At 34.2% G+C, this 25,768-nt stretch overlaps 1 protein-coding gene across 4 annotated transcripts in view; it reads right to left on the reverse strand.

Moving 5' to 3' along the window:
- IBTK (inhibitor of Bruton tyrosine kinase) overlaps positions 1–25,768 on the reverse strand; it is a 90,810-nt gene that overhangs the window by 18,365 nt on the left and 46,677 nt on the right. For 2 of the 4 annotated variants that reach the window (XM_040474031.1, XM_040474029.1), the window contains exons 17-25: positions 21,911–22,012; positions 18,750–18,867; positions 15,988–16,048; positions 15,306–15,427; positions 13,901–14,013; positions 9,503–9,606; positions 7,972–8,135; positions 7,315–7,407; positions 6,651–6,794 (exon numbers count right to left, since the gene is read on the reverse strand). In XM_040474031.1, the coding sequence (XP_040329965.1) occupies positions 6,651–6,794; positions 7,315–7,407; positions 7,972–8,135; positions 9,503–9,606; positions 13,901–14,013; positions 15,306–15,427; positions 15,988–16,048; positions 18,750–18,867; positions 21,911–22,012 (1,021 nt within the window). Of the gene's footprint in view, positions 1–6,650; positions 6,795–7,314; positions 7,408–7,971; positions 8,136–9,502; positions 9,652–13,900; positions 14,014–15,305; positions 15,428–15,987; positions 16,049–18,749; positions 18,868–21,910; positions 22,013–25,768 lie in introns of all 4 variants that reach the window. The other 2 variants (XM_040474028.1, XM_040474027.1) reach the window with 1 other exon arrangement.

Raw genomic sequence — 25,768 nt, forward strand, 5'->3', positions numbered from 1 at the left:
AATATGAGGATAATGTTTGAGAATCAAATGTTAATTTATGGAAAAATACTTAAAATAGTACCTGTTACAGAGAAATGCTATGTAAGTCTTACTATCCATAATTTTCATAGCATTTAACAAAACTGTGATTTAAGAGAAAAAGAAGACAATGAGAACAAGGAAGTTCTGACATGAAGAAATATAATCAGTTATAATAGGCTTAGTATTTTTCTAAAGTCTGACTGAGAAAAATTAAAAAGATAACCCTTACTTATTATTTTGTACACTAGATCTACACCATATTCTTGGCATCATTTTCAGAATCCTTAACATTAGATAGTCAAAATTCTCAGCAATAATAATGTAAATAACTTCCAGGCCTAAGTTATTTTTTTTTTTCTATTTTCTTTACTCAGAAAACAAAGTGGCCATGTCAATAAGTGAATACAAATGCTAACTGGATAATTCTCCAAAAAGTTAAACTCATACTTGGAAGAAACCTTAAAATCCATACCTAGATTAAGTTCATAAACTATTTGAGGTAGTCCATAAAAAAGTGAGGACTTCTAAAATCCTGTATCTTGTCTGAATAACTCATTTGTACCTGAATCTGACCTAATTACCAAATTATATTTGTAAAACACTTTAACGTGCATCCTGCCATTTAATTCTTACAATAACAATCCTGAAAGATAAGCATTTTTATCATCTCCTATGTTTAAAAGAAGAGTATAACCAAAGTGCAGGGATCACGAGAGATAAGGCAGAACCAGTTCTTAATGATGGAACCCATCCTTGCCATCTAGTCTACTGTTGCCTTCTGTAAGAAATCAAGACAATACTTCCTATAAAGTGCCAAAGATAACACAGATACTGATGATCCACACTTTGTTTTGCTATCGTATAAGCATCAATTCATAACAAAACTAAAAATTTTCACCAAATTTCTATTTGCTCAATAAAGATTAGATCAATACAAAATGTCTCACATAAGATTTTTCTAAGAAAAAAGTTCACCAAAATTTAATACATATTATAACCATATTACAAATTAAGTTATAACTTATTAAAATATTAATGGCTAAAATTTACATATTTGATTAGACGTTGTTGAATATACTAAATGTTTCATGCTTTGACTCAGTTTCAGCTTCATAATACTCCTGTGAAATAGGTACTATTTTTAACTCTATTTATAGACAAGGAAAGTAAGACCAAGAAAGATTAAAAAACTGATCTAAGTTTACATTATTCCCAAGTAACAGATACATGATTTAAACTCAAGCAAGACTCACTCCAGAACCTAAGCTTAATCACTATACTGCTGTGCCCATATTTAAGTTCTTTACTCTAAGTAAAACCTTAAATCACATCAGAGAAATTTTCCTTAGAGATTTGTACTAGAAACATGATCTACTAAGGTATTCATACTAAAACTATTTCTTCAAAAGGAACTTACCTATAACTTGACGAAAAATTTTCCCCAAACACGTACATACACAAAACATAATAACAAGTTAAACATATATACAAAAGAAATCACTCCCCATTTCTTTAACAACTCTTTCCTCCTCCCCAAAGCACACATACCTAACAGTTTCCATTGACAAGGTAACTATGGTGTAAAGTACAGTGTAACATTAGCAATTTGCGAACACTGCTGGCAAAAGTTCTTGCTGGAGAATCTATTGAATGTCCCCTGTAAGTAATTCATGTTTCTAAATACAGAAATTTAATAATGATCTGAAAAGCACAAGTTGTCAGATTTATCCTAGCAGTAATTTAGGGACTCCTAGATATAAATGATATATATACTTCTTAAAAACTCTGAATTTTTTTTTTTAAAGCTACTGATAATATCTCCTTTGGAACAAATGTAAGTAACAGCGCTTACAAAATATCTTAAACTTACATGTTCATTAATCATGCTTACTGGTTACCTATAAAAATGACTTACCCATTTTTCTTTAAATGAGTTCTACTATTCTTTCCACTGAAGATGCCATAATTTGGAACAGTGTCTGATTTCCCATGATTTTGCTTTCCTAACCCAGGCTCTGGCTACTTGCCATCTTAGCAGCCACAGTAACTTTATGAAGAAGCATTTGTAGACACTTACAGCCACACTAAAACTTAATCAAGATTTTGTTTCTCAGCTACAGCAGCCCTGAAATTTTTGCCTTAAGAAATAAAATTTTCAGCTCTAAAGAGTTAAACATTGAAATTAGTTTCTAATTTATGGGTTACCTGTATATGGAATTTGGAAGAATTTATATTTATACATCAAGCCAGGTCACAAAGCTTGCGCATTCTTCCACTCAAGATGGTGAGAAATGTATTATTTCTCCAAGTAAAACAGTTGATAATGAAAACTGCCCAATTCTCAAATACACTTGGTGTTTGCACACTAGATTTAAATTCAGCCAATCAGAACTTATTCTAATGCAAGAAAACAGTTGTCTTTAATACATATTGCCACACCTAACTGTAGACAGCAGGAGCACAACTATGTACTATGAGTTATATAAACTAGGTGAATGAATCTGCCAACAAACTAGTGAAAATCCTTCCCATAATCAGAAGCAGACTCACAGGGCTAATTTGTGATGTGCTAAGAAGTTGCACCTTAACCTCAAGATAAAAACATAGCATAAAAAATCTTGTATGGAAAAAAAATCTTGTTAGAGGATTCTTCAGGATGAGGAAGATACACTTTTAAGAAATATCTTTAAAAACTTAAATCACTACAATACTGAATATACTTTATAAATACAATCTGTAAATCAGATTAAAATGCTAATTTAAGCTTTTCTAATTTATTCATAGCACAGTAAAATTTAAATCTGACCAAGTTTCATTAGATGAACACTTACATGGGATACTCTCAGGAAAACAAATCTATTTCATTTTTAGTTTCTTCAAACATATACTACCATAGATTTGCACCCTATGTGTAAAAAGTATTCAACAATCAAATAATGATTATTTCCATTTATACTAAATATGGATCAAAATTCATGAATACCAACCATTTTATAAATAGGTTCTTAAAATCTCTAACAAATATTTTATTAGTTCCATTAACTTATAAAATTTCCATAACAAAACAAAGCATATGTATATATTTTATATGCTTATTTGATTTTTAGATACATATTGACAAATTAATACCTATATTTTGCTAAGTTCCATCAGCCCACTGTACAATGAGTACAAATAAAAGTACATATATTCAGAAGAATTTAGCAGAAAGAAACTTTAAAAGATCCTTCAGATACCAAAAATATAGTCTCAAGAAGCCAAAAATGCACAAAAAGTGCATAAATAATTTTAAATTCACTTTGATAATAATTCAGAATAAAATTATAATTAAACTTACTTGGTATCCTAAGATACATATAACTATTGATTAGTTTGTACTTTTTAATTTTATTAAAGTATGGTTGACATACATTATATTAGTTTCAGGTGATTCAACATTTATATACACTGAAATGATCACCCACCATAATCTAGCTACCATCTGGCAGGAACATTGTTACACATTATTAACTATATTTCCTACTCTGCATTGTATCTATGTGTCTTATTTATTTTATGACTGGAAGTGTGTTACTTTGACTTTTTAATCCCCTTCCCCTTCTCCCATCTGGCAACTACCAGACTGTTCTTTGTATGAATGAGTCTGTTTCTGTTTTGTTCATTTGTTTTTTAGATTTTTCATATAAGGAAAATCATAGAGTATTTGTTTTTCTCCTCCTTATCTCACCTAGCATAATATCTTCTAGGTCCATCCATTTTGTTGCAAATGCCAAGATTTCATTGTTTTTTATGGCTCATATACCACTGTGTGTGTATATATACACACACATACATAACACATCTTTATCCATTTATCCATCAATGGTACTTACTTGTATCATATCATGGCTATTATAAATATTGCTGCAAAGAACACAGGATTCTATATTTATCTTTTCCAATGAGTGTTTTCATCTTCTTCAGATAAGTACCCAGAAGGAGAACTGCAGGATCATACGGAAGCTCTGTTTTTAATTTTGTGGGAAACCTTCATATGGTTTTTGATAGTTGCTGTACCATTTTGCATTCCACCAATAGTGCATGAGAGTTCCATTTTCAACACATCCTCACCAACACTTATTATTGTCTTTTTGACAATCATCATTCTGACAGAAGTGTGGTATCTCAATGTGGTTTTGATTTGCATTTTGCAGATGATTAGTGATGCTGAACATCTTTTCACGTGTCTATTAGTTACCTCTTTGTATGTCTTCTTTGGAAAAATGCCTATTCAGGTCCTCAGCCCATTTTTTACTTGCGTTGGGTTTTTTTTTTTTTTTTTTGAATATTGAGTTGTAGGAATTCTTTATGTATTTTTGATATTAAACCCTGATCAGTCATATCATTTGCAATTATCTTCTCCAAATTAGTAGGCTGCCTTTTCATTTTGTTGTTCACACTGATGTCTAAGAGCTTGCCACCTCCATTTCCTTTTAGTAGTTTTATGGTTTCTGTCCTTAAGTCTTTAATGCATTCTGAATTTATTTTTGGATATGGTATAAGGAAATGGCCCAGTTTTCCCAACACCATTTGTTGAAGAGATGGGTTCTTTTCCCATTATATGTTCTTGCTTCCTTTGTCAAAGATTAATTGACCATATAAGCATGAGTTTATTTATAGACTCTGTATTCCACACCATCGATCTATGTGTCTGTTTTTGTGCCAGTACCATACCTGTTTTGATTATTACAGCTTTGTTCTTTCTCAAAATTACTTGGGCTGTTCAGGTTATTTTGTGATTTCATACAAATTTTAGGATTATTTCTTCTAGTCCTATGAAAAATGCCCTTGTTATTTTGATAGGGACAGCACTGAATCTATAGATTGCTCTTGGTAGTATGGATCATTTTCTGGGTTATTTAAAATGATGTGTGTGTTATCTGTTATATTATGGGACAAAGTGAGCTTACGGTCCTCCTAATCTGCCATCTTCCCTGGGATCCTCCCCTACTTTTTGTTTTTAAATAATAAAAGTGAATAATGGCATAGCTAAAACTATATTACTAAGCCCAAAGCTTCCTCATGTGCTTAGTTAATTCTCTCAAGTTACAGATATTTAGTATCTTGAGAGCTGATCCAAGAACTTTCTTTTTATCTTTTCTATACTTTTCTTAATATTTTTTTTTTGAGAGAGAAAGAGAGAAAACAAGTTGGGTAGGGACAGAGAGAGGGAGACACAGAATCCAAAGCAGGCTCCAGGATCTGAGCTGTCAGCACAGGCCTGACATGGGGCTCCAACTGACAAGCCATGAGATCATGACCTGAGCTAAGTTGGACACTTAAGTGAATGAGCCTCCCAGCTGCCCCTCCATACTTTTCTTTAGGGAAAACACAACTCAATGTTCTAACAGCTATCCCACAAACCCTACAGAGGGTGACCAAATCAGTCTACCATAGTCTCATATATAGAAGGTGTGCACAAATACTGATGAATTTAAACATTCTACTAAACCCATTCTCTCAAGTTTTACTCTCTCTTATTCTTTACCTGGGTTTTCCCACATCTTCCTTTACTTTCTTTTCTGTGATCATGCTTTAGATCTGTAGTAAGTGGTTCTGACAGGCTACAAAGAAAAGGGAGGATGGAAGGGGGACAGGAAGTACAACCTATTTTATACACCTCAAAACTGCTATCTGACCTCTTTGGAGATTACTCCTATTAATCTCCAAATTACAGGTAAACTGTAATGGAGAAAATCTCTATAATAGCAAGTAAATACTCCTGCTTACAGAAGTGACAATGAGGGGTGCCTGGGTGGCTCAGTTGGTTAAGCGTCTCACTCTTTTTTTTTTTAATTTTTTTTTTAACGTTTATTTATTTTTGAGACAGAGAGAGACAGAGCATGAACGGGGGAGGGTCAGAGAGAGAGAGGGAGACACAGAATCTGAAACAGGCTCCAGGCTCTGAGCTGTCAGCACAGAGCCTGACGCGGGGCTTGAACTCACGAACCGCGAGATCATGACCTGAGCCGAAGTCGGACGCTTAACCGACTGAGCCACCCAGGCACCCCAAGCGTCTGACTCTTGATTTCGGCTCAGGTCGCAATTTCAGTTTGTGAGATTGAGCCCCACATCAGGCTCTGCACTGACAGCATGGAGCCTCCTCAGGATTCTTTCTCTCTATTCTCTTTCAAAATAAATAAACACTGAAAAAATAAACAAGTGATAACGAAAACCAAGATTATTAACACTGCAAAGATATTCATGATGTATACAGAAGGACAAAGAAATTAAGGTGGTAAAAAATTGTTTATCCAATTTTTCTATGCTATATATTGTTTCTTACAACAAATGAAAAAAATGTAAGTCTCCTTCCTTAAATTACTTTAGTAATACATGCTAATTAGAATACCAAGAAGAAACTGTATCTATACAAAACATTTTGAAATCTATAATAGAAAGAATGACGAACAAATGAACAAACCATGGTGCATATGTCAAAACAAAAAAATTATTTCCCAAGGTCTAATTTTTAACTTAAAGAGAGGAGTGAAATACTTGAAAAGTTAGGAGGGAAACCCAGAAGCCAAGAACTACCTTAAAAGGTAACACACAGATCTCTGCCTATTTTAATAAAACTTAAAGCATACCATGCATTCACTGGTTTTGGAGTTTTTGAAGGAGCAGTTAAAGCTGTTTCCATGCTACTTGTTCCTGAATTATTTTCTTTGGTAGTCATTGCAATCATTTTTCGTTGCTTCTGAGAAAGTTTAACTCCATGAGAAATCATTTTGCTAGAAATTAAATGAATTAGCATTAATTTCTGCTTAATGGAGGTTACAGGTAATTATACTGCTTTCTGTTTATTTGATGTGATTTTACTATTACTGGATCAAAATGGCCATAAGATTCAAGAGTGACAATATCAGTTTATACTATCGACGATCAAATAACAGTTACTAAATGAGCCTTCCTACTAATACATTTACATCACACTTGCACCAGAAATAGTCCACAATGATACTTTAGAGGCAAATTTCTGACAACACCATATTCTACGAGTTGGACTACCAACCAACTCAATCTTTGGCATGTATTTAAGAAATGTTACGAAGGCTATAAGCCTAAATAAAAAAGAGTTTATAACTTAGTTTGACATCAAAAGCAGAAAAACAAAACAAAAAAAGTCCAGTAGGTCTTTCTAATTGAGTTTAACATCAAATGCAGAAAAAGAGTATAGTAGGTCTTTCTAATTCTTTAGGACAGAACTATAAAACAACATGGTCTTTCCTTTTTTATGAGTTTTTAACCAACCCCAAATTTGTCTTTGGTGTAGCTCCACATTTTTGTCTATTTTCTTCAATTTGCATGATGGTTCGGAGATCCATGACAGGAGGGCTGACAGGACTAAAATACATATAAAATTTACTTTACAATACAGTTATTTATCCATAAAGTCCAATACCCAAACTTCACTGAAACTATAAATTATATGTAAGATTGATAATGAAAGGATAATTTAGGTTTATTTTGTCAGCTGTGGCCAACTTCAAAAAGGATACTTTGAATGAAAGCTACTTATATATATATATAAATAACTAAAATGCATCCAAAGTAATAACATAAAACTGAAACTCTTAAAGAAAAAAACAACGGGGCGCCTGGGTGGCGCAGTCGGTTAAGCGTCTGACTTCAGCCAGGTCACGATCTCGCGGTCCGGGAGTTCGAGCCCCGCGTCGGGCTCTGGGCTGATGGCTCAGAGCCTGGAGCCTGTTTCCGATTCTGTGTCTCCCTCTCTCTCTGCCCCTCCCCTGTTCATGCTCTGTCTCTCTCTGTCCCAAAAATAAATAAACGTTGAAAAAAAAAATTAAAAAAAAAAAAAAAAAATGTGCTTCATTAAAAATTTCCATTTGACTAAAAATAAATAGTATTTCTTCAACTAACAGGTACAGAACAAGATGAAAATCCTACCTGAAAGAGCCAGCAACCCAACTGGAAGAGCTTGTAGTATCAATTTTGTTACTGGGAATGGTCTGTGGAGCAGATATGTTAAGTATTGGTGATTTTTCCCATGGTTTTAAATCTTCCCTAGAATATGCAGGAGGTGTACCATTAAGATATGGTTTAATTTTCCCCTGGAGGTAAAAAACAAAAACAAAAACAAAAACCAAACATTAAAAAATAAATAATAGTAGACACCTATTGGCACTTAATAAATATTGGTTAAATTATATTAAAGCATAAAATCTTATAACAATAATCATCTAGCATTCTTCTACTTTAGCATCTTAACCAATTCTCAAAACTTCTAAGTCACTATAACGCAGTTACCATGAGCTTTGAGAATAATTTTTAGGAAAATAAGTTTGCACATTAAATTCCCATTAATATGAGCATTAAGTAAAAATGTTAATAAAAGTTGCTGAAATAAGATATGAAGCAGTAACTTTAAAATTAATGTCCATGACTTCATACCAAACTTTCATTTTGTTTCATATTAATGTCATATAATTCATTCTGAATAAAATTAAAGGTAAATAATACTGACAGCTGAAAAGGAACCTTAAAACAATTGCCATTATAATAGGTCAAGGAAGTTATTAAAATGGTTATTTCCATTGCTAGGACAGACTCTTATTGCCAAACATTCACAGCATGCCTTTAATTTTCCTTTTAAACCTCAACTGTCCTCTACACCAACCTTGGTGTTAATATGAATTGCCCCGAAACCTCTATCTAGCTACATTAAAAAAAAAAAAAAAAAAATCAATTCTTGAGGCCTAGAAGACTAAGAAGAACAGATAAATTTTCCACTGTCTCATGAATTTCTCGAAGTGCTAATAGTTTTGTGGAGGACTAGGGATTAGAGAAAAATGACCTATATCTAATAAGTTAGACATTTTCCTTTCCTGTACATTAACAATTATGGAATAAAATGTTAAGAGATGTCTAAAAAATGGACTGTCCGGCGTTCAACTGGACTAGAAATTCTGCATTTTATGTCAATTGTGCCGGACCAGGAGAACTCCATTCCAGCCTGTATTGCTCCCATTAACATGATAGAGGGAAGAGACTATGCAGAATTTGAAGTTAGGCTTCCTTTCAAAATCATTTTCCTTTGACAGTTCTTTGGTGTTAACTGACATTTCACAAAGTAAATTTCAAGTAATTTAGCTATAAATATATTTTTCCAGATGTCTATACATCAACATTATATTGCATCAATGTTGCATCAACATTATATTTTAATTTACAGAAAGAGGATTAGAAATGTAATGTCATAGAGGGCTGAAACTGCCATTAAAATCTTTAAAACTAGAAACATAATGCAAATTTGAGAAAACTAATACTACATATATTACTAATCATATGTATTTTTTTATAAACCAGCCAGGAGAGTATTTTAAAGTTAGAGCAAAAAATAATAAAAACTATAAATAAATTATATAAAGATCTAAAATCTGAAGTTAAGAAAACAGTGCATTAATAAATAAAAACAAACCTCAATTTTATCTGACTGAAATCCTGCTGTGAAATCTGGGGAATGTAAATCTCTAGGACTACCCACTCCTGCATAGCTTCCTTCAGAATCTGATGTCAGCAGTTCTGGAAGAGATTCCACAGAATTGGTCTTACCAGATTTTAATAATCCTAAAAGGTAAAAATTTTAAAACACTTAAAATACAGTAAACATGTGTATATTACATTCAGTGAATTAAATAGAGCTAAAAGCTTCCATTTATCCAGATTTAATAACATTTAAATTATATTCACTGTATCAAATCTTGACAATTCAAGCTAACTGAAGAAAAAAGTTAAAGTAAAAAACTAAAACGGGACTTTAATAAAATAGCAGTTTTATCCATTTCAATTATATAGCAATTATGCAATAAACATTAAGGAAGACACTTCTTTGGGATCTGCTTTGAGAAGTGATTCAGAACTTCTTTCTCCCCATTAAAAAAAAAAAAAAAAAAAGACAAAATTAATAAACTTCAGACCGTCCCCTTTCTCATCTGTCTCTCTGTACCAAGTTCTCTGCACGCATGCAGACGGGGATTGGCCTCATTCTGTGTGGGAGGAACACGGTGGCCTTTCTACCTCTCATCTAGTCAAAGACTGGATGACTTTGGCCCCGTAGCAGAGGTTATGCTGAAGCCAACCGTGGCCTGATTGACGGTTTTTACTTCTAGAGAGGGGGGTGGAATCTGTGGATTGACAGCAACTTTAATTAGCCTATTGCCTAAAGCAAAGGGCTGTTATGAAATGTACATACCATTTCTTCTCCCAGGCAAGCTAAATACCTGTTTCCCTGCCATATTTGGTATCCAGATTCATTAGTAGATCAAAGTCATTTCAAATATAAAGAGAGAAAACAAACTTTTGCTTAATTTCATGTGTTTACTTTCACATATTTCAAATTTAGTAGAATCTAAATGAGGTAGCAAAAAAACACATGACATGAGCTATAACTAAAAATTTGACTTAAAAATAAATAAAACACATTTTGCAACAATGTGGATGAACCAGAGTATATTATGCTAAGTGAAATAAGTCAGAGAAAGACAAATATATGACTGCACTCATTTGTGGAATTTAAGAAATAAAACAGATGAATATAGGGGAAGGAAAGCAAAAAAGATAAAAAACAGAGAGGTAGACAAACCATAAGAGTCTCTTAAATACAGAGTACAAATGGAGGGTTGCTGGTGGGGTGCTCGGTGGGGGGATGGGCTAAATGGTAGTAGGTATTAAGGAGAACACTTGTTGGGATGAGCATTGGGTGTTATATGTAAGCGATGAATCACTAAATTCTATTCCTGAAATCATTATTACACTGTATGTTAACTTGGACTTAAATTTTTAAAAAGGAAAATAAATAAAACATACTATCTCTTATATATTTAAATAAGTGGGTTTTCCTTAAAGTAAATCACTCTGACAAGATATATGCCTCTTTTGTTGCTGTCACTGCTCAAATAGTTTGGAAATAACATTCAGCACTCCCCCCATCTTTTAAATATTTTTAAGAGCAGCAAATTTTTAAGAGAGTATATTTAATGCCAGAATGCTACCAAAAGTCAATTAGAAATAAATCTAATGAATAAAGAGGATGTTTAAACTGGCCAACAATTATTTTTAGTATAAACATTTTCACAGATGGTCTTCTAACATAAAGGATCACACAATGAAGTTTACTTCCAGAACAGGCTTTTTGGCCCCAATTAAATTTGACCTTTCAATCATTATCTGCTTTGGCCACAGAAAGAGTAGTAAAGCAGGAAGAATAAGAACTGGAATCAAAAAAAATAAATTCTATTTCTGTCTGTCACTACCTCAAATCACTGAAGTTTTCTGCGCTTTTGTTTCCTCAGGTTTAAAGGAAGGGACAAAAATTTAGTTCATTACTAATGTCTCTTCCATCTCTGAAATATAAAGATTCTAACACGTGTGCTAATAAAACCATTATTTAAAACAAACTAAATATCTGCTTTTTCCCTAAGTCTTTTAGGCAACTGAAAAACAACTAGTTTCATAACTTCCTGTCTGTCCATTTATTCATCTTTCCATCAATCCACCTACACGTCCTTCTATGGACTAGAGGTAATTCGTGTAACAGAGAGAACACAAAATCACAGAATTTTACATATTAAAAGGTCCTAAGTTGGAATCAGGAGATGTAGTAAACGTGAAAGACCTAGCTTCAGTGCTTCATCAATCAATCCAGGTATATTGTCTTTTTTATATCTTTCTGTGTTATCTAAAACAACTATTCTTGGGGCACCTGGGTGGCGCAGTCGGTTAAGCGTCCGACTTCAGCCAGGTCACGATCTCGCGGTCCGGGAGTTCGAGCCCCGCATCGGGCTCTGGGCTGGTGGCTCAGAGCCTGGAGCCTGTTTCCGATTCTGTGTCTCCCTCTTTCTCTCTGCCCCTCCCCCGTTCATGCTCTGTCTCTCTCTGTCCCAAAAATAAATAAACGTTGAAAAAAAATTAAAAAAAAAATAAAATAAAATAAAAAAATAAAACAACTATTCTTGACATTGTTTATTCCTTTGAACATTATCAAACACATCAAGTACCTCATTTATAGATCATGTTAAATATAAAGACATTCTTTCTTTGCCCTGAGTGACAGCTTTTCTTTTTTCTCCCACAGGGACAAAATGTGTACTTGTATTTTTCAAAGTTACCTCATCAGGCTAAGAAAATACTGCTGACAGAAGTTATACCTGTTTATGTCTTCCTACAGACACACATACTATTTCTTAGAGCCATACTGTAGTCTCATTGTGGTCACACTTCCGTATTTTCATCTAAAGAAAGTATTACAATTTCGATAGTTTAGATCTAGATCTAATCAGAGGAATCTAGAATGTGAGATAGTCTATACCACTGGCCTGAACTTTTGAAATCAAAACAAAAAGATGTGAGAGGTGCTGTTCTAGTTAAGAGACTAAAGAGACATTAATAAGCAAAGGCAGTATCTATCTTCACAGGATACCAGGTGTTTTTTAAGGTCAAAACACAAAAGGCTATAAAAACATTCCTGGACAACTGGAGAAATCTGAATAGAGACTGTAATACTAGGTAATATTCATGAATTGATGTTAATGGTCTTCGATGTGCTAATGATATTATGGTTGTGTAGAAGAATATCCTTATTCTTAGGAAATTCGTATTAATTTATATTAAAATGCCATGCCTACAACTTCCAAGTGGATCTGTAAAAAATGATAGACTGGAGAATGAAGGAAGTGAGCATGCAACAGAAAGTCTATAAAAAATAGCAAATGTGGTAACAGGTTAACAATAAATTTGGAGGAAGGGTATCCAGATTTTCATTCTTTCATCTCTTCAGTAAAAGATTTTCAAACTAAACTGCGAAAACCATTTTAGAAAAACTACATGACCTTTACTTTCAAACAGCTCACATAATGCATAGATATAAAATATTTTGTATTACTGGATTATAACCTTCTAATGCACATGAATGGCATCTAACTCGGAGTACTGATGTAAATGAAATGAATCCATGTGATAATAGTGTCTCTGTCCTGTTTTGCCCATCACTAACAGTCTATGCCACTGGACAGAGTGGTCTTTCTAAAAAAAAATGTTATCCACTCACATTATATGCCTTAAAAATCCATCAATCGATTACTCATAGCCCTCAGAATCACATTTAAATTCCTTAGTTTAGCATAAAATCCCTCCAAAATCTGACCATTGCCAATTACCACTTATCTACACATGCCCTATATGGCTGAAGCATGCTGACCAAAGCACAAGAAATATGCAGTTCTTTCCAGTGCCTCTAGCCTTGGGAGTATATTGCCCCCTTTGCTTCATATGTCTATCAGTGTGCCTCCTTTTCTTGGCCAATTTCTCTTCATTCTTCAAGATCCAACTCATGTATCATTTTCCTCAAGAGGTCGTTCTTGATCTCCTCAGATTAATATGGGCTTTTCTTTTTTTTTTTTTATACATTTATTTATTTTTGATAGAGAGACAGAGCACAAGTAGGGGAGGGGCAGAGAGAGAAGGAGACACAGAATCCGAAGCAGGCTCTGGGCTCCAAGCTGTCGGCACAGAGCCTGACGCAGGGCTCGAACTCATAAACAACAAAATCATGACCTGAGCTGAAGTCAGACGCTTAACCAACTTAGCCCCCAGGTGCCCCTAATATGGGCTTTTCTTTTGTGCTCTCAAAGCAAATCTCAATCAGAATATTTATTACAATATACGATCATTTTCCGTAGCCTCCCTAAGACAAAGGCTATTTTCTTTCAGTAGGCCTGGCAAATGGCATACAATAGTATCTGATACATGTTAAATTAATTAGATAATAGAGACATGAAAGATTAGATCAGGAAATATATCCTAAGACACTTTCACTAACCTGTAGATGGTGGACTCTGAATAACGTCTGAAAGGTTATAACCTCCAGAACTATCCGAACGCTTACGTGTCTTCTTTTTTGCTCTTGTTTTTGCCTTCTTGAACATACTTTCCCTACGAAAAAAGCAAATACAAAATTCATTTTTTAGAAATAAGTTAGAGATTAACAGCAAAAGAACTGTGCATTTTGAGCAAGAGAATATACATATATGTGTGTGTGTGTATAGCATTTTAGTCAAACAGAGAACACAAAAAATAGGCATGCTCTAGTTGCATTTATCTATGTTGCTCAGAGCAAATTACTCAGTTTTACTGAACCTCAGTGTGTACTCTTACTAGATGTAACTCTACTATTTCTGTGAAAGTTAGAAATAGGGAAATACTTTTAAAAGTAAATAATCAAATATCATAAACTTCAAGTAACCCAAATGCTAACAAACACTAGAAAAGGGGTTAGAAACAAATCTGGAACCTAACAGCAGTTTCTCAGTGGGCTACACAGTTAGTTACTATTATATATATAGTAAATGACTTGAATGCCCAAAGATTTTAACAAGTCATTTACTAAGTAGAAGGAAAGTAATTCTATAACCAGTTGATAACTGAGCCTAACACACAGTTTGGAAATACTAAACAGGGCTTGTCATATGTTTGGCCACACTACAGGGAGATTATGTAGAACCTGGGATATTTTGTTAGAGGATTCCCAAACGTCAGTCACTATAGGTCATATCTCTTGAACCAGTCAGGTTCTCTATAGAGAAAAATCCATAATGGCTGATGGAGTCTTGGTTCAATCTCTCCAGCGGGCAAATCTTTCAGCCAAGATGGAGGAGGAACAATCACTTGGTTGAACTGAGTTCAGAAAAAGGTCAATTTTCTTTGAAAGAAGCTAAAAAAATGATCTTTTTCAAATCTAACCACTCACCCTGGTCTTCATAAACCTGCTACCTCTAATTCTTAAGACTTTCTGGAATTCTGTTTTAGTTTTTTTTCCTAAGTCATTACTGCTCAGCAACCACTTTCCAACTTCCAAAACTATTAACACCTCCTAACTGCTGTTTCTCCTTTCCTGTTCTCTCTGCTCTAGTGCAAAATGCCTTTTTTTATTTATTGTAATTTTAGCAGGGTTTGGGAAGGTAGCTAAGATAAATGCATTTATTCAACCTAACATGTTAACTTAAAGGTTGTATTCCTTTTATATTTATAGTTAATTTTGTTACATCTGCAAATAATTATGCATGTACTTTCTTATAGCAAGACTAAGAATAAACATAAATACATACTTCCTATTTCAGGATTCTCCAATTTTCTCTTTCAGTATAAACGTGTTAATAGTGTCAAAGATCAGGGAGAAGAGTGGAAGAAGAGGAGGGAAGAAGAAAAGAAAGAGAAACAGAGCTTACGAATAATTCTGTTCCGTATTTATGTCTTCTTTCAAAAAGATATCTCCATCTTCTATTTCCAAATAGCTAATATCTGGTCCGTCCTGATATGGTGTAATGACTCTTCTATCCATTGCTGGAATCTATTTTTTTTTTTAAAAGTCACTTTTTAAATATAAAATGTGTAAAGATTTTTTCAAAATAGGTATAATATCCCACTTGTTTTGATATGTGGGGACATTAACAAGGAAAAGTCTAGAATGCCTAATGACTTCCTACGTTTACAACAAAGGGAAAAATGATTAGACTCATTAAACAGATTATTCCAAAAAATATCAAAAAACACTTTCCATAAAAACTCATTACTAAATACAAATTAATCCAATTTTGGGGATAATATGAATCCATGTTTTTGTACTGTCCTGATGTTTAGTAAATTAACAAGTAATGAAAGACTTGAAAAGTCTTCAATAATTTTCATTTATAAAGGAATTAAAAGTTATTAGTTTTATCATTAAATACTTTCAATTATGATTATCATACTAACCTGTGGGATCTATAAAAAAAACAAACAAAAACTGTATGTCTTCATTTTTAAAATATCCTAATGTATTACAATTTATTAGGAAATTATTTCAGTGAGAAGTCTGATCTAATATACTACTTTAATTTGATTATATTATTGAAAAAACATAAACCTTACCATTTTTCTATAAAACACAGAAAGATCCTTCAAAACACCATCACTTAAAACATCAAGAGACCTAAAAAATAAGATACAAAATTCTATTTTAAGACTTAAGTAACTTAATACCTACCAAGATTTTCAAATCTGTTGAGACACTTTACACTGCTGAATAAGTACATTATTTTTAAAATCATCAATATGCCATCAATATGCTAAAAATTCTTTTTGAAAGTATGTATAGTTATATATTTCAAATAAACAGGAAGATACATACACAAACATCTTCAGTAAAATCAAACCCTTAGAAAAGATTTTTATATCACTTATATCATAGCAAAATTGTAAATATAGTTCTTCCTCAACATCCCAATAAATCTCTTAAGTTGAAAATCTCTTAAGTCAAAAATACATTTAATACACCTATTTACTGAACAGCTTAGCCTAAACTACCTTAAACGTGCTCAGAACACTTACATTAGCCTTGAGTGAGCAAAATCATCTAATACAAAGCCTATTTTAAAACAAAGTGTTAACTACCTCATGTAATTTATTACTATATTGAAAGTAAAAAATAAGTGTGTCAGTTGTTTACACCCTTGAAAACCCTGTGTGTCACTGGGAGCTGCGGCTCACTGCCACTGCCCAGGATCACCATAAGTGATCACCAGGATCACTTATACTTTTCACTAGTATGCGGAAAAGATCAAAGTTCAAAGTTCAAAGTACAGTTTCTACGTGTATCACTTTCACACTACTGTAAAGTCAGAAAATCCTAAGTCAAACCATGGTAAGTCAGGCACCACCTGTATTCATTTTCCACATCTGTAATCTTTAGTTCCTAAAGTATTATAGTGATAGAACAATGGCCTGTCACGATACCTGAATTCTATCTACAGCTATCACTGCTAGCAATTACCTGCATGACTTTGAGCAACTAACTTTATCTCTCTGGACTTTAGTATGTTCATGATGTATAAAATGTTTGGACTACATCAGTTGTATTCAAAGTAGATTTCAGGGAACTCTCCAGTTCCAAAGAGATACTTTTAAGGCATCAGTAAAAATTTCAAGTTTACATTCTAAAATATATGTTAAACTATTTTTCCGAGTGCAAAACAATTTGGATATTTAAATCTGTACCATACCAGTTTTTAACATTTTGAGGATAATTAACCTGTGATGTTATATCCATTTTGGTGCAGCTCTCCTTTTTTAATATCTTTATACATATTTATTTATACTCCCAGCAAACAAATAGTTGTCTAGGAATGGTTAAATTTGTACAAATCTTTGTTTTAATTCAAGTTATGCATGTCTACTCATGTAAAATTATACAAGTAGAGACATCACCACAGCACACGCCCCATTCTTAATGGTTCATCTGACACCTGTCACAACATAACTATTGAACAATGGTAGTGACACACATCATTTTCCAGTATCATATTTTTTTTATTTAAAAAAACATTTTTTTTAATGTTTATTTATTTTTGAGACAGAGAGAGACCGAGCATGAACAGGGGAGGGGCAGAGAGAGAGGGAGACACAGAATCTGAAACAGGATCCAGGCTCTGAGCTGTCAGCACAGAGCCCGAGCGGGGCTCGAACTCACGGACCGTGAGATCATGACCTGAGCCGAAGTCGGACGCCTAACCGACTGAGCCACCCAGGCGCAGCCCCCCCCAGTATCATATTTTAAGTAGATTCAGTGCTTGTTTTGCATTTTGGTCGATTCTTATCTGACAAATGAATGAGCTTAGTTTGGCAAAGCAAAGTAAAAAAAAAATTGCTTTGATTAAAATCATTAATGTGATGTCAGCAAAGAAATTTATTCTGAAACCCTAGCGAGATTCTGATACCAAAATACCAGAGGCATTTTAAAATCATACTAATATCCCATAACATTAATATGCACTTGAAAAGCACTTTCACAAAATAACAAAGCATTATATTGCCAAAAGAATTTCCTGTGAATTGAATCCTACATAGCAATTATTAAGAATCAGTGATTCACCTCAAAAAGTAGAGCACTTTTATTTCATATTTTAGAGTTAGTTTCATTAAAGACCATCCTGACTTTGAAAGATGAGACTTGAAAAACCTATTACCATATATAATAAATTATGTAGATCAAAATTTTGATTCTTTGAAAAAAAAGTGTCCCTGGGTTTTCTCGTCTATAATATGAGGATATAAACAGAATCTATGTCATCATAAGGTTTACATGAAAATCAACTGAGATCTATATAACACTTTGAGAATGCTGCCTGGCACATAGTATTAGTTATCATTATTATATCCAAAACAAAATACTGAAGCTTCAAAAGTGCAAACTGACACACGGAACTCTAATCTAAAACTTCTATGTTCACCAAAACACTCATTTTCTCACCACCAACTTTATAGTAATAAAAATTAGACCTTATATTAAAAAATAAATCTGCAAATTTATTTCACCAAATAATTCCACTACTAAAAACAGTGGAATGCATAGATATAAAGAACATACTTATAATTTTTTTCCCCACAAATTTCCAACAAAAATGAATGCTTTCCTTGAGGGCAAGAATTTTACCTATTTTGTTCACTGCTGTAGCTTAGCTGTGGCTGGCATATATCAAGCAAGCACTCAAATATTGATGGAATGATTGAATCCCCTTACATTTTTTTCTACAAAGCTGTAATTTGTCACTATTCTTTTAAATTGCTAACATGTCTGCTATTATGTATAAATAATTGCTTTTGCAACAGTCATACAATGTATGCACCCAACCTACCTTGCTTCAAGTAAAGCGGCCATATTCAGTCCTATAAATTGTAAACAAGACAGTTTCAATTGTTCAGCATTGTACATTGCTGCAAATTCCAGTAACATAGCAGCATTCTTAAGGGTAACTACAAAGAAAAGACAAAGTGAGACAAAAGCCATGTTACTACAGCAAATAATACATACTTATTTTTAAAGTTGTCAGGTTTGAACAAGGAAAACTGAAAGTACTTTCTTGCCAAAATAACTATAATAGGGCAAATATAGAATGCACTTTTTATCCCAATGTGCCAAAGTATTTTAAATGATCGGTTATGAGGCAAAATAAACACACCAAAAGAAAATAGAGATGATATGTGTCACCTAAAAATTGACAATTTTCTATCTAAGGATTTTAGAATAGTTTTAACTTTCACAAATAAACCTTCCTTTTTATTTATATAGACAGAATAGTCTCTTTTCTATAAAACTAAGAAGATCTTAAGATTAAGAGAAACCAGGGGTGCCTGGGTAGCTCAGTTGGTAGAACCTGCAACTCTTGATCCTGGGGTGGTGAGTTCGAGCCCTATGTTGGGCACAGAGATTACTTAAAATTAAAAAATAAACTATTTTAAAAAATAAAAAATAAAAACATCAAGAGTAACGTTAAGAGTAATTTAAAAAAAGACTAAGAGAAACTGACAAAATCATTCTATAAAATATATTTACATTGAGTAATCCATCAAAATTTATGTGGGTATATTTACATAAACACATATACACACTATATATTTGGAAAATATTCACATTTAAATATTACTATATCATTATTCATGGCCAGTACAGAATCTGGTATAACTGTACAAAAGATTCTGGATTTTATTACAATCCTGGTAACTTTATGCATGAAGTGTCCTATTTTGCTAGAGACTAACTCAGAATATTCTACTCACCTAGTAAATGACTTTGGCTTTCCAAACCCCTTCATTCTTTATTTACTATGAGTCCAAACCAAGAGAGGAACATAACTATTTTCTACACCTGGCTTACCCTATGTTTTTTTTCTTCCTTCTAACTCTGTCAAAAGGTGTAATTGCAGTCAATAATGGTTTTTGCTTCGCTCCTAACCAAACCTAATATGAACCCAAACTCTCCCATTTCACACACAAAAAAATGGATCATATAAAAACTTTACAGTTGTTCAGTTGAGAACAAGGATTACCCAATAATAGAGATCAAACTTCTGTTGAATTCTTCTCTTGCTAAGTTCTAGGAAGATCAAGATATTCATTAATAAGGAAGCTGTGTAGCATGGACCGAAAAAGAATATCCAAGGAATGCCAGGAAAGTCAACTGAACAACTAAAAATATCTCCAATATGTATACTTTTTTTTTTAATGTTTATTTATTTTTGAGAGAGAGAGAGAGAGAGAAAGAGAGAGACAGAGACAGAGACAGAGAGCGTGAGCAGGGGAGACACGAATCTGAAGCAGGCTCCAGGCTCTCAGCTGCCAGCACAGCACAGAGCCTGATGCAGGGCTCAAATTCAAAAACCATGAGATCATGACCTGAGCCAAAGTCAGCCATTTAACCGACTAAGCCACCCAGGAGCCCCTCCAATACGTATACTTTATTCCTGTAGTATGTTGTATCCTTTATTTTAATATATTTCCATTTTGTAGCTTAAAAGATTAGAGATGTTGGTTTTTTTGGGGTTTTTTTTTGATAACCAAGGAGAAGTCTCTCCACAAAGCTCAAGAAAAGTAACTATATAAGACACCAGAACTAAGACAAACTATCAGCAAGAAAAAATTAGAAAATTCTGACAGGAAATCCTTTCATACTTCCTAAAGTATGACAATGTGACAATGAAGATGAACAAAGATTAACAAAGATAAAATTAGAAACTTTTATATCAGGCTAAGAAAATCTAACCTTTATCCTAGAGTAAGCAATTAAAAATACCTAAAACAGGAAGACACAATTACTCCCAACAGAAAAATTAAAGTATACAGAAAGAGGACTTAAAACATTACAGTAACACTACACAGAAGGGATGGATAACAGTTACCTGAACTAGCATGGACACAGAATAAAAAGGTAGGGGGAAATATGATTAATAAATATAGTTAAGATGCATCAGTTGTGACAACTGAAAAAATTTGGACGTAAAGAACAAAAACAATATAAAAAATAGCTTTGGGTTTCAAAATTTCAATGTTCAAAAAGACAGCCATGCGATGAACTGAAATAATGAACTATTTATTAAATGAAGTAACAAACAGAGACAGAAATAAGAGTTTAAGAGAAAAGAGATTAAGTTTTGATCAAATATATAAATAAGATGATTATATAAAAATTCTAGCAAGGGGGCGCCTGGGTGGCTTGGTCAGTTGAGCGTCTGGCTTTGGCTCAGGTCACGATCTCATGGTTCATGGGTTCAAGCCCCATGTCGGGCTCTGTGCTGACAGCTCAGAGCCTGGAGCTTGCTTTGGATTCTGTGTCTCCCTCTCTCTATGCCCCTAACCCACTTGCATTCTGTCTCTGTCTCTCTCAAAAATAAATAAACATTAAAAAAAAATTAAAACAAAAAATTCTAGCAAATAGTAACAGATAGCTAAACACAGGCTTACAGCCAAGACCAGGACAAGAGTGAATAATTTCTTTGAGGGGCACCTGGGTGGCTCAGTCGGTTAAGTGTCTGACTTTGGCTCAGATTATAATCTCCGTGAGTTTCAGCCCCATGTCAGGCTCTGTGCTGACAGCTCAGAGCCTGCGTCGTATTTTGTGTCTCCCTCTCTCTGTGTCCTTCCCCCACTCCTGCTCTCTCTCGCTCTCAAAAATAAATAAACATTAAAAAAATTTTTTTTTAAATTCTTTCAAACTTTCATCTTTGTAATTTCAAAATAAATTTCATACCATCTTCATTATTCAAGGTTTCATGACATTTCAAAAAAATTACATATTTCAATTATCAGATGTACATATTTTCACATATTAACATGTCTGGAAAATGGATGTGCTTATTGTTGCACAAAATAGCTTAAATGTTTTGACACTCTTCATAATTCAAAAACATAATGGTGCACTTTACCATATATGGTAAAATGGTAAATTTATGGCATCAAAAGTCAATGAATAATCCTGTATCAACCTGCAAACATAGTAATATTCAAATTCAAAAATACTTACGTTTCTCAGTTAATGCAACTTCACAAATCCCTTTCAATCGAGTTATGAGAAGCTGATCAGCCACCACAAGAACACTACAAATAAAATCCACATTTTGAGATTCTAAAAAAAGAAAGAAAACAAGCAAAACTATTACTTTGTACATTATACCTATGACAAAAGTTCAAGTAATTAAGACACAAAGAAGGAGAATTATAATGACTATTTTCTAAAGAGTGGCAACTATGATAAATAGTAATAATGTGAGACTTTTCTACCTTTTAAGTGGAAAGCTGTAAAGAAACACACCAAAATGCCTTGGTTCACACTAGGACCATAAAATGGGTAACTTGAATTGATCTTTTTAGTCTAGAAAGCATTTAGTCTAAAAATGCCTGATTTATTAAAATTTCCCATATTGTTAAACATTTCTCAATCTAATAGAGGGGAAATTCAAATCTCAGCATCAAAATTATTATGTAGATATGTGTTAAATACATATAACATATACGTTAAGAACAAATGTATATATAGGGAGTAGGGTGAATAATGCTTTTAGATGCTCATTTTTTTTTTTTAATTTTTTTTTTCAACGTTTATTTATTTTTGGGACAGAGAGAGACAGAGCATGAACGGGGGAGGGGCAGAGAGAGAGGGAGACACAGAATCGGAAACAGGCTCCAGGCTCCGAGCCGTCAGCCCAGAGCCTGACGCGGGGCTCGAACTCACAGACCACGAGATCGTGACCTGGCTGAAGTCGGACGCTTAACCGACTGTGCCACCCAGGCGCCCCTCATATTTGTTTTAAATAAAGAAGCCTAAGGAGCTGGGAGGCTCAGTTGGTTAAGCAACCGACTCTTGATTTCAGCTCAGGTCATGATCTCAGTTAGTGAGTTTGAGCCCCACACCGGGCTCTGCGCTTACAGTGCAGACCTGCTTGAGGGTCTCTCTCTTTCTTCCTCTCTCTCTACCCCTCCCCTGCTTGTGCTCTCTCTCTCAAAATATATAAACATTCTAAATAGATAAATGAACAAAATAAACAAGCAAGCAAGCCTAAGAGTACATTTTCTTTTTAAATTATAGGAGTTCCTTATTTAAAATAATCTTTCTCGTCCTGAGTACTATTAACGCCTAAAGCAGTAACCCTGAGCCACTGCCAGAATAACATAAATGCAAAAACAAAACAAAACAAAACCAAACCACAATAGGAAGAAAAAAAGATTAAGAAGAAAAAATGTCGAAAAACTATTTTTGACAAAGAGGAAGAGGTGAACTCACTATGAATAGCAAACTAAGGACTACTTCCAGAATTCCTCTTCTCCACAAAAGCAATGAAGATACTAGGAAAATTGTCAACTTTTTCAAAATTCTAGAAGTTAGCCAAAGGCTTACAGTAATCTAGGGAGTATTGACTCAAGAAAAATGGCTGAATCTTGGTAAGAACAGTGAGCAATGGAGCACTGTAGTTTTTTCTATTTAAATCTTCCCCTCCCCTCCTCCAGTCTTAAAAACCAACAAGCCTGCAATCACAGTGAAAACGAACAACCAAAGCCACTGAAGACAACAGAAGAGTTACAAAGCAACATTATTAAAGATAAGTCATTATTTGACATGTGCGGCAGGGCTTGTCTTTATTTTGACCTGACTCAAAGCTTTTACTGGTGTCAACAGCCTCTTCCCCCAGGGTGTTTATTAAAAACAATCAGTTGCAATTAATGTTGAAGCTGACTGAGACAATGATAATAGATGGAGCAAACAAGAAGCAGACAAAAATCATTTTTTTTAAATAAAAGCTAGGGAAAAAGTTTGTTAATGATTAGATGTTTGTATCCCCTGAAAATTCACATGTTGAAGCCCTACTTTCCAGTGTGGCAATATTTGGAGATGGGGCCTCTAAGAAAGTAATTAAAAGTAAGTGAAGTTATAAAGGGTAGGGCCCTGATCCAATAGGATTAGTGTCCCTCTAAGAAAAGAGATATCAAAGAGATAACTGTCTGTCTCCCTCCCTCCCTCTCTCCACAACACACACACAGAAAGACCATGTGAGGACATAATAAGAAGGCATTCATGTATAATAAGCCAAGAAGAAAGTCCTCACCAGAAACCAACCTTACCAGACTCTAATCTGGGACTTCTAGCCTCCAGAATTATGACAAAATGAATTTCTGTTGTTCAAGCCACCAGTCTATCATATTTTGTTATGGCTGTCCCAGTTGACTAATACAAATGTCCATGGGGGCTTTGAAAAGTCCCAAAATATTGCTGTGAAACCAGAAGCCCACATGTATGTGGATGACTATATACATGCCAAGGAAAAACTTAAGGTCCTAAATTTTTACCTCTGGCTGAACTTGAGGCTCTGCTAAAACAGAAAATAAGAGCTAAAGCAGAGTCATGAACTGCCTGCCTGAAAAATGAAGGCATGCCCCAACACACACACAAAGAATTCCGTGGCAAAGGCTGGGCATTTATTGGTTTTAGGCATTTAAAGAAATTTCTAACTTATCAGCTGACCACTAAGCTAACCCAGTAGACACGTCAGTGGTCACACAAGACAAAGAACAGAGATTTTACAGTATTAATTAGTTCAGAAAAGTCAAAAAGCAAACAGCAAAAACTTTTTAACAAACCCCAGGGAGGGAAGAGAATCTGACTTCAAAAGTTACCACATCATATTACTTAAAATGTCCAGTTTTCAGTTTGTGAGCTCAAGTCCCACATTGGGCTTGCTGCTGTCATCCTGTCATCACAGAGCCCAGCCCACTTCAGATCCTCCCCCCTCTCTCTCTGCCCCTCCCCCACTTGCACTCTCCCAAAACATAAATAGATATAAAATAAAATGTCCAGTTTTCTATGAAAATTATGCAAGATGCAAAATACATGTTAAGTATGGCCCATCCACAGGAAAAAAAGCAACCAAGAGAAGCTCTCCTGAGGAAATGAAGATGCTGCATTATTAAAATTTAAATCAGCTATTTTAAATATGTACAAAGAATTAAAGGAAATGTCTAAAAAATTAAAAGGAAGTATGAGGATAATGTCTCTTGAAATCAAGAATATCAATGAAGAGGGGCGCCTGGGTGGCGCAGTCGGTTAAGCGTCCGACTTCAGTCAGGTCACGATCTCGCGGTGAGTTCGAGCCCCGCGTCAGGCTCTGGGCTGACGGCTCAGAGCCTGGAGCCTGTTTCCGATTCTGTGTCTCCCTCTCTCTCTGCCCCTCCCCCGTTCATGCTTGTCTCTCTCTGTCCCAAAAATAAATAAAAACGTTAAGAATATCAATGAAGAGACACAAATCACAGGTCAACTGAAATAAGCAATCTGAAGAACAGAAAGAAAAAACAATGAATAAAAATTAATAAGGCATAAGAGACCTATGGGGACGCCTGAATGGCTCAGTCAGCTAAGCATCTGACTTCAGCTCAGGTCATGACCTCATTACTCTTGAGTTCAAGTCCCACATCGGGCTCTTTGCTGTCAGCACAGAGACCACTTTGGTTCCTGTCTCCCTCTCTCTCTGCCCCTTCCCAGTTCATGCTTTCTCTCTGACTCAAAAATAAACAAAACATCAAAAAAAATTTTTGAAACAAAAAAAGAGACCTATGAAACACCAGCCAGCATATCAAGATACATACGGGAGTTGCAAGATAAAGGTATAACCTAAAGAATATTTTAGGAAATAATGGCAGAATGGGGAAAAGTAAAATGTAGAGGTTTTGTATGCAATGGAAGTTAAGTTGTGATTAGTTTAAAATAGACTGTTTTATGTATACTGTTACATATATGTAAGCCTCATGGTAACCACAAAGGAAAAACGTAGAGCAGATACACAAAAAATGCAGAGAAAGGAATCAAAGCATACCACTACCAAAACATCATTCA

This window comes from Herpailurus yagouaroundi, unplaced genomic scaffold, assembly GCF_014898765.1.
Source record: "Herpailurus yagouaroundi ecotype Mexico unplaced genomic scaffold, PumYag 139, whole genome shotgun sequence".
Classification (NCBI taxonomy): Eukaryota; Metazoa; Chordata; class Mammalia; order Carnivora; family Felidae; genus Herpailurus; species Herpailurus yagouaroundi.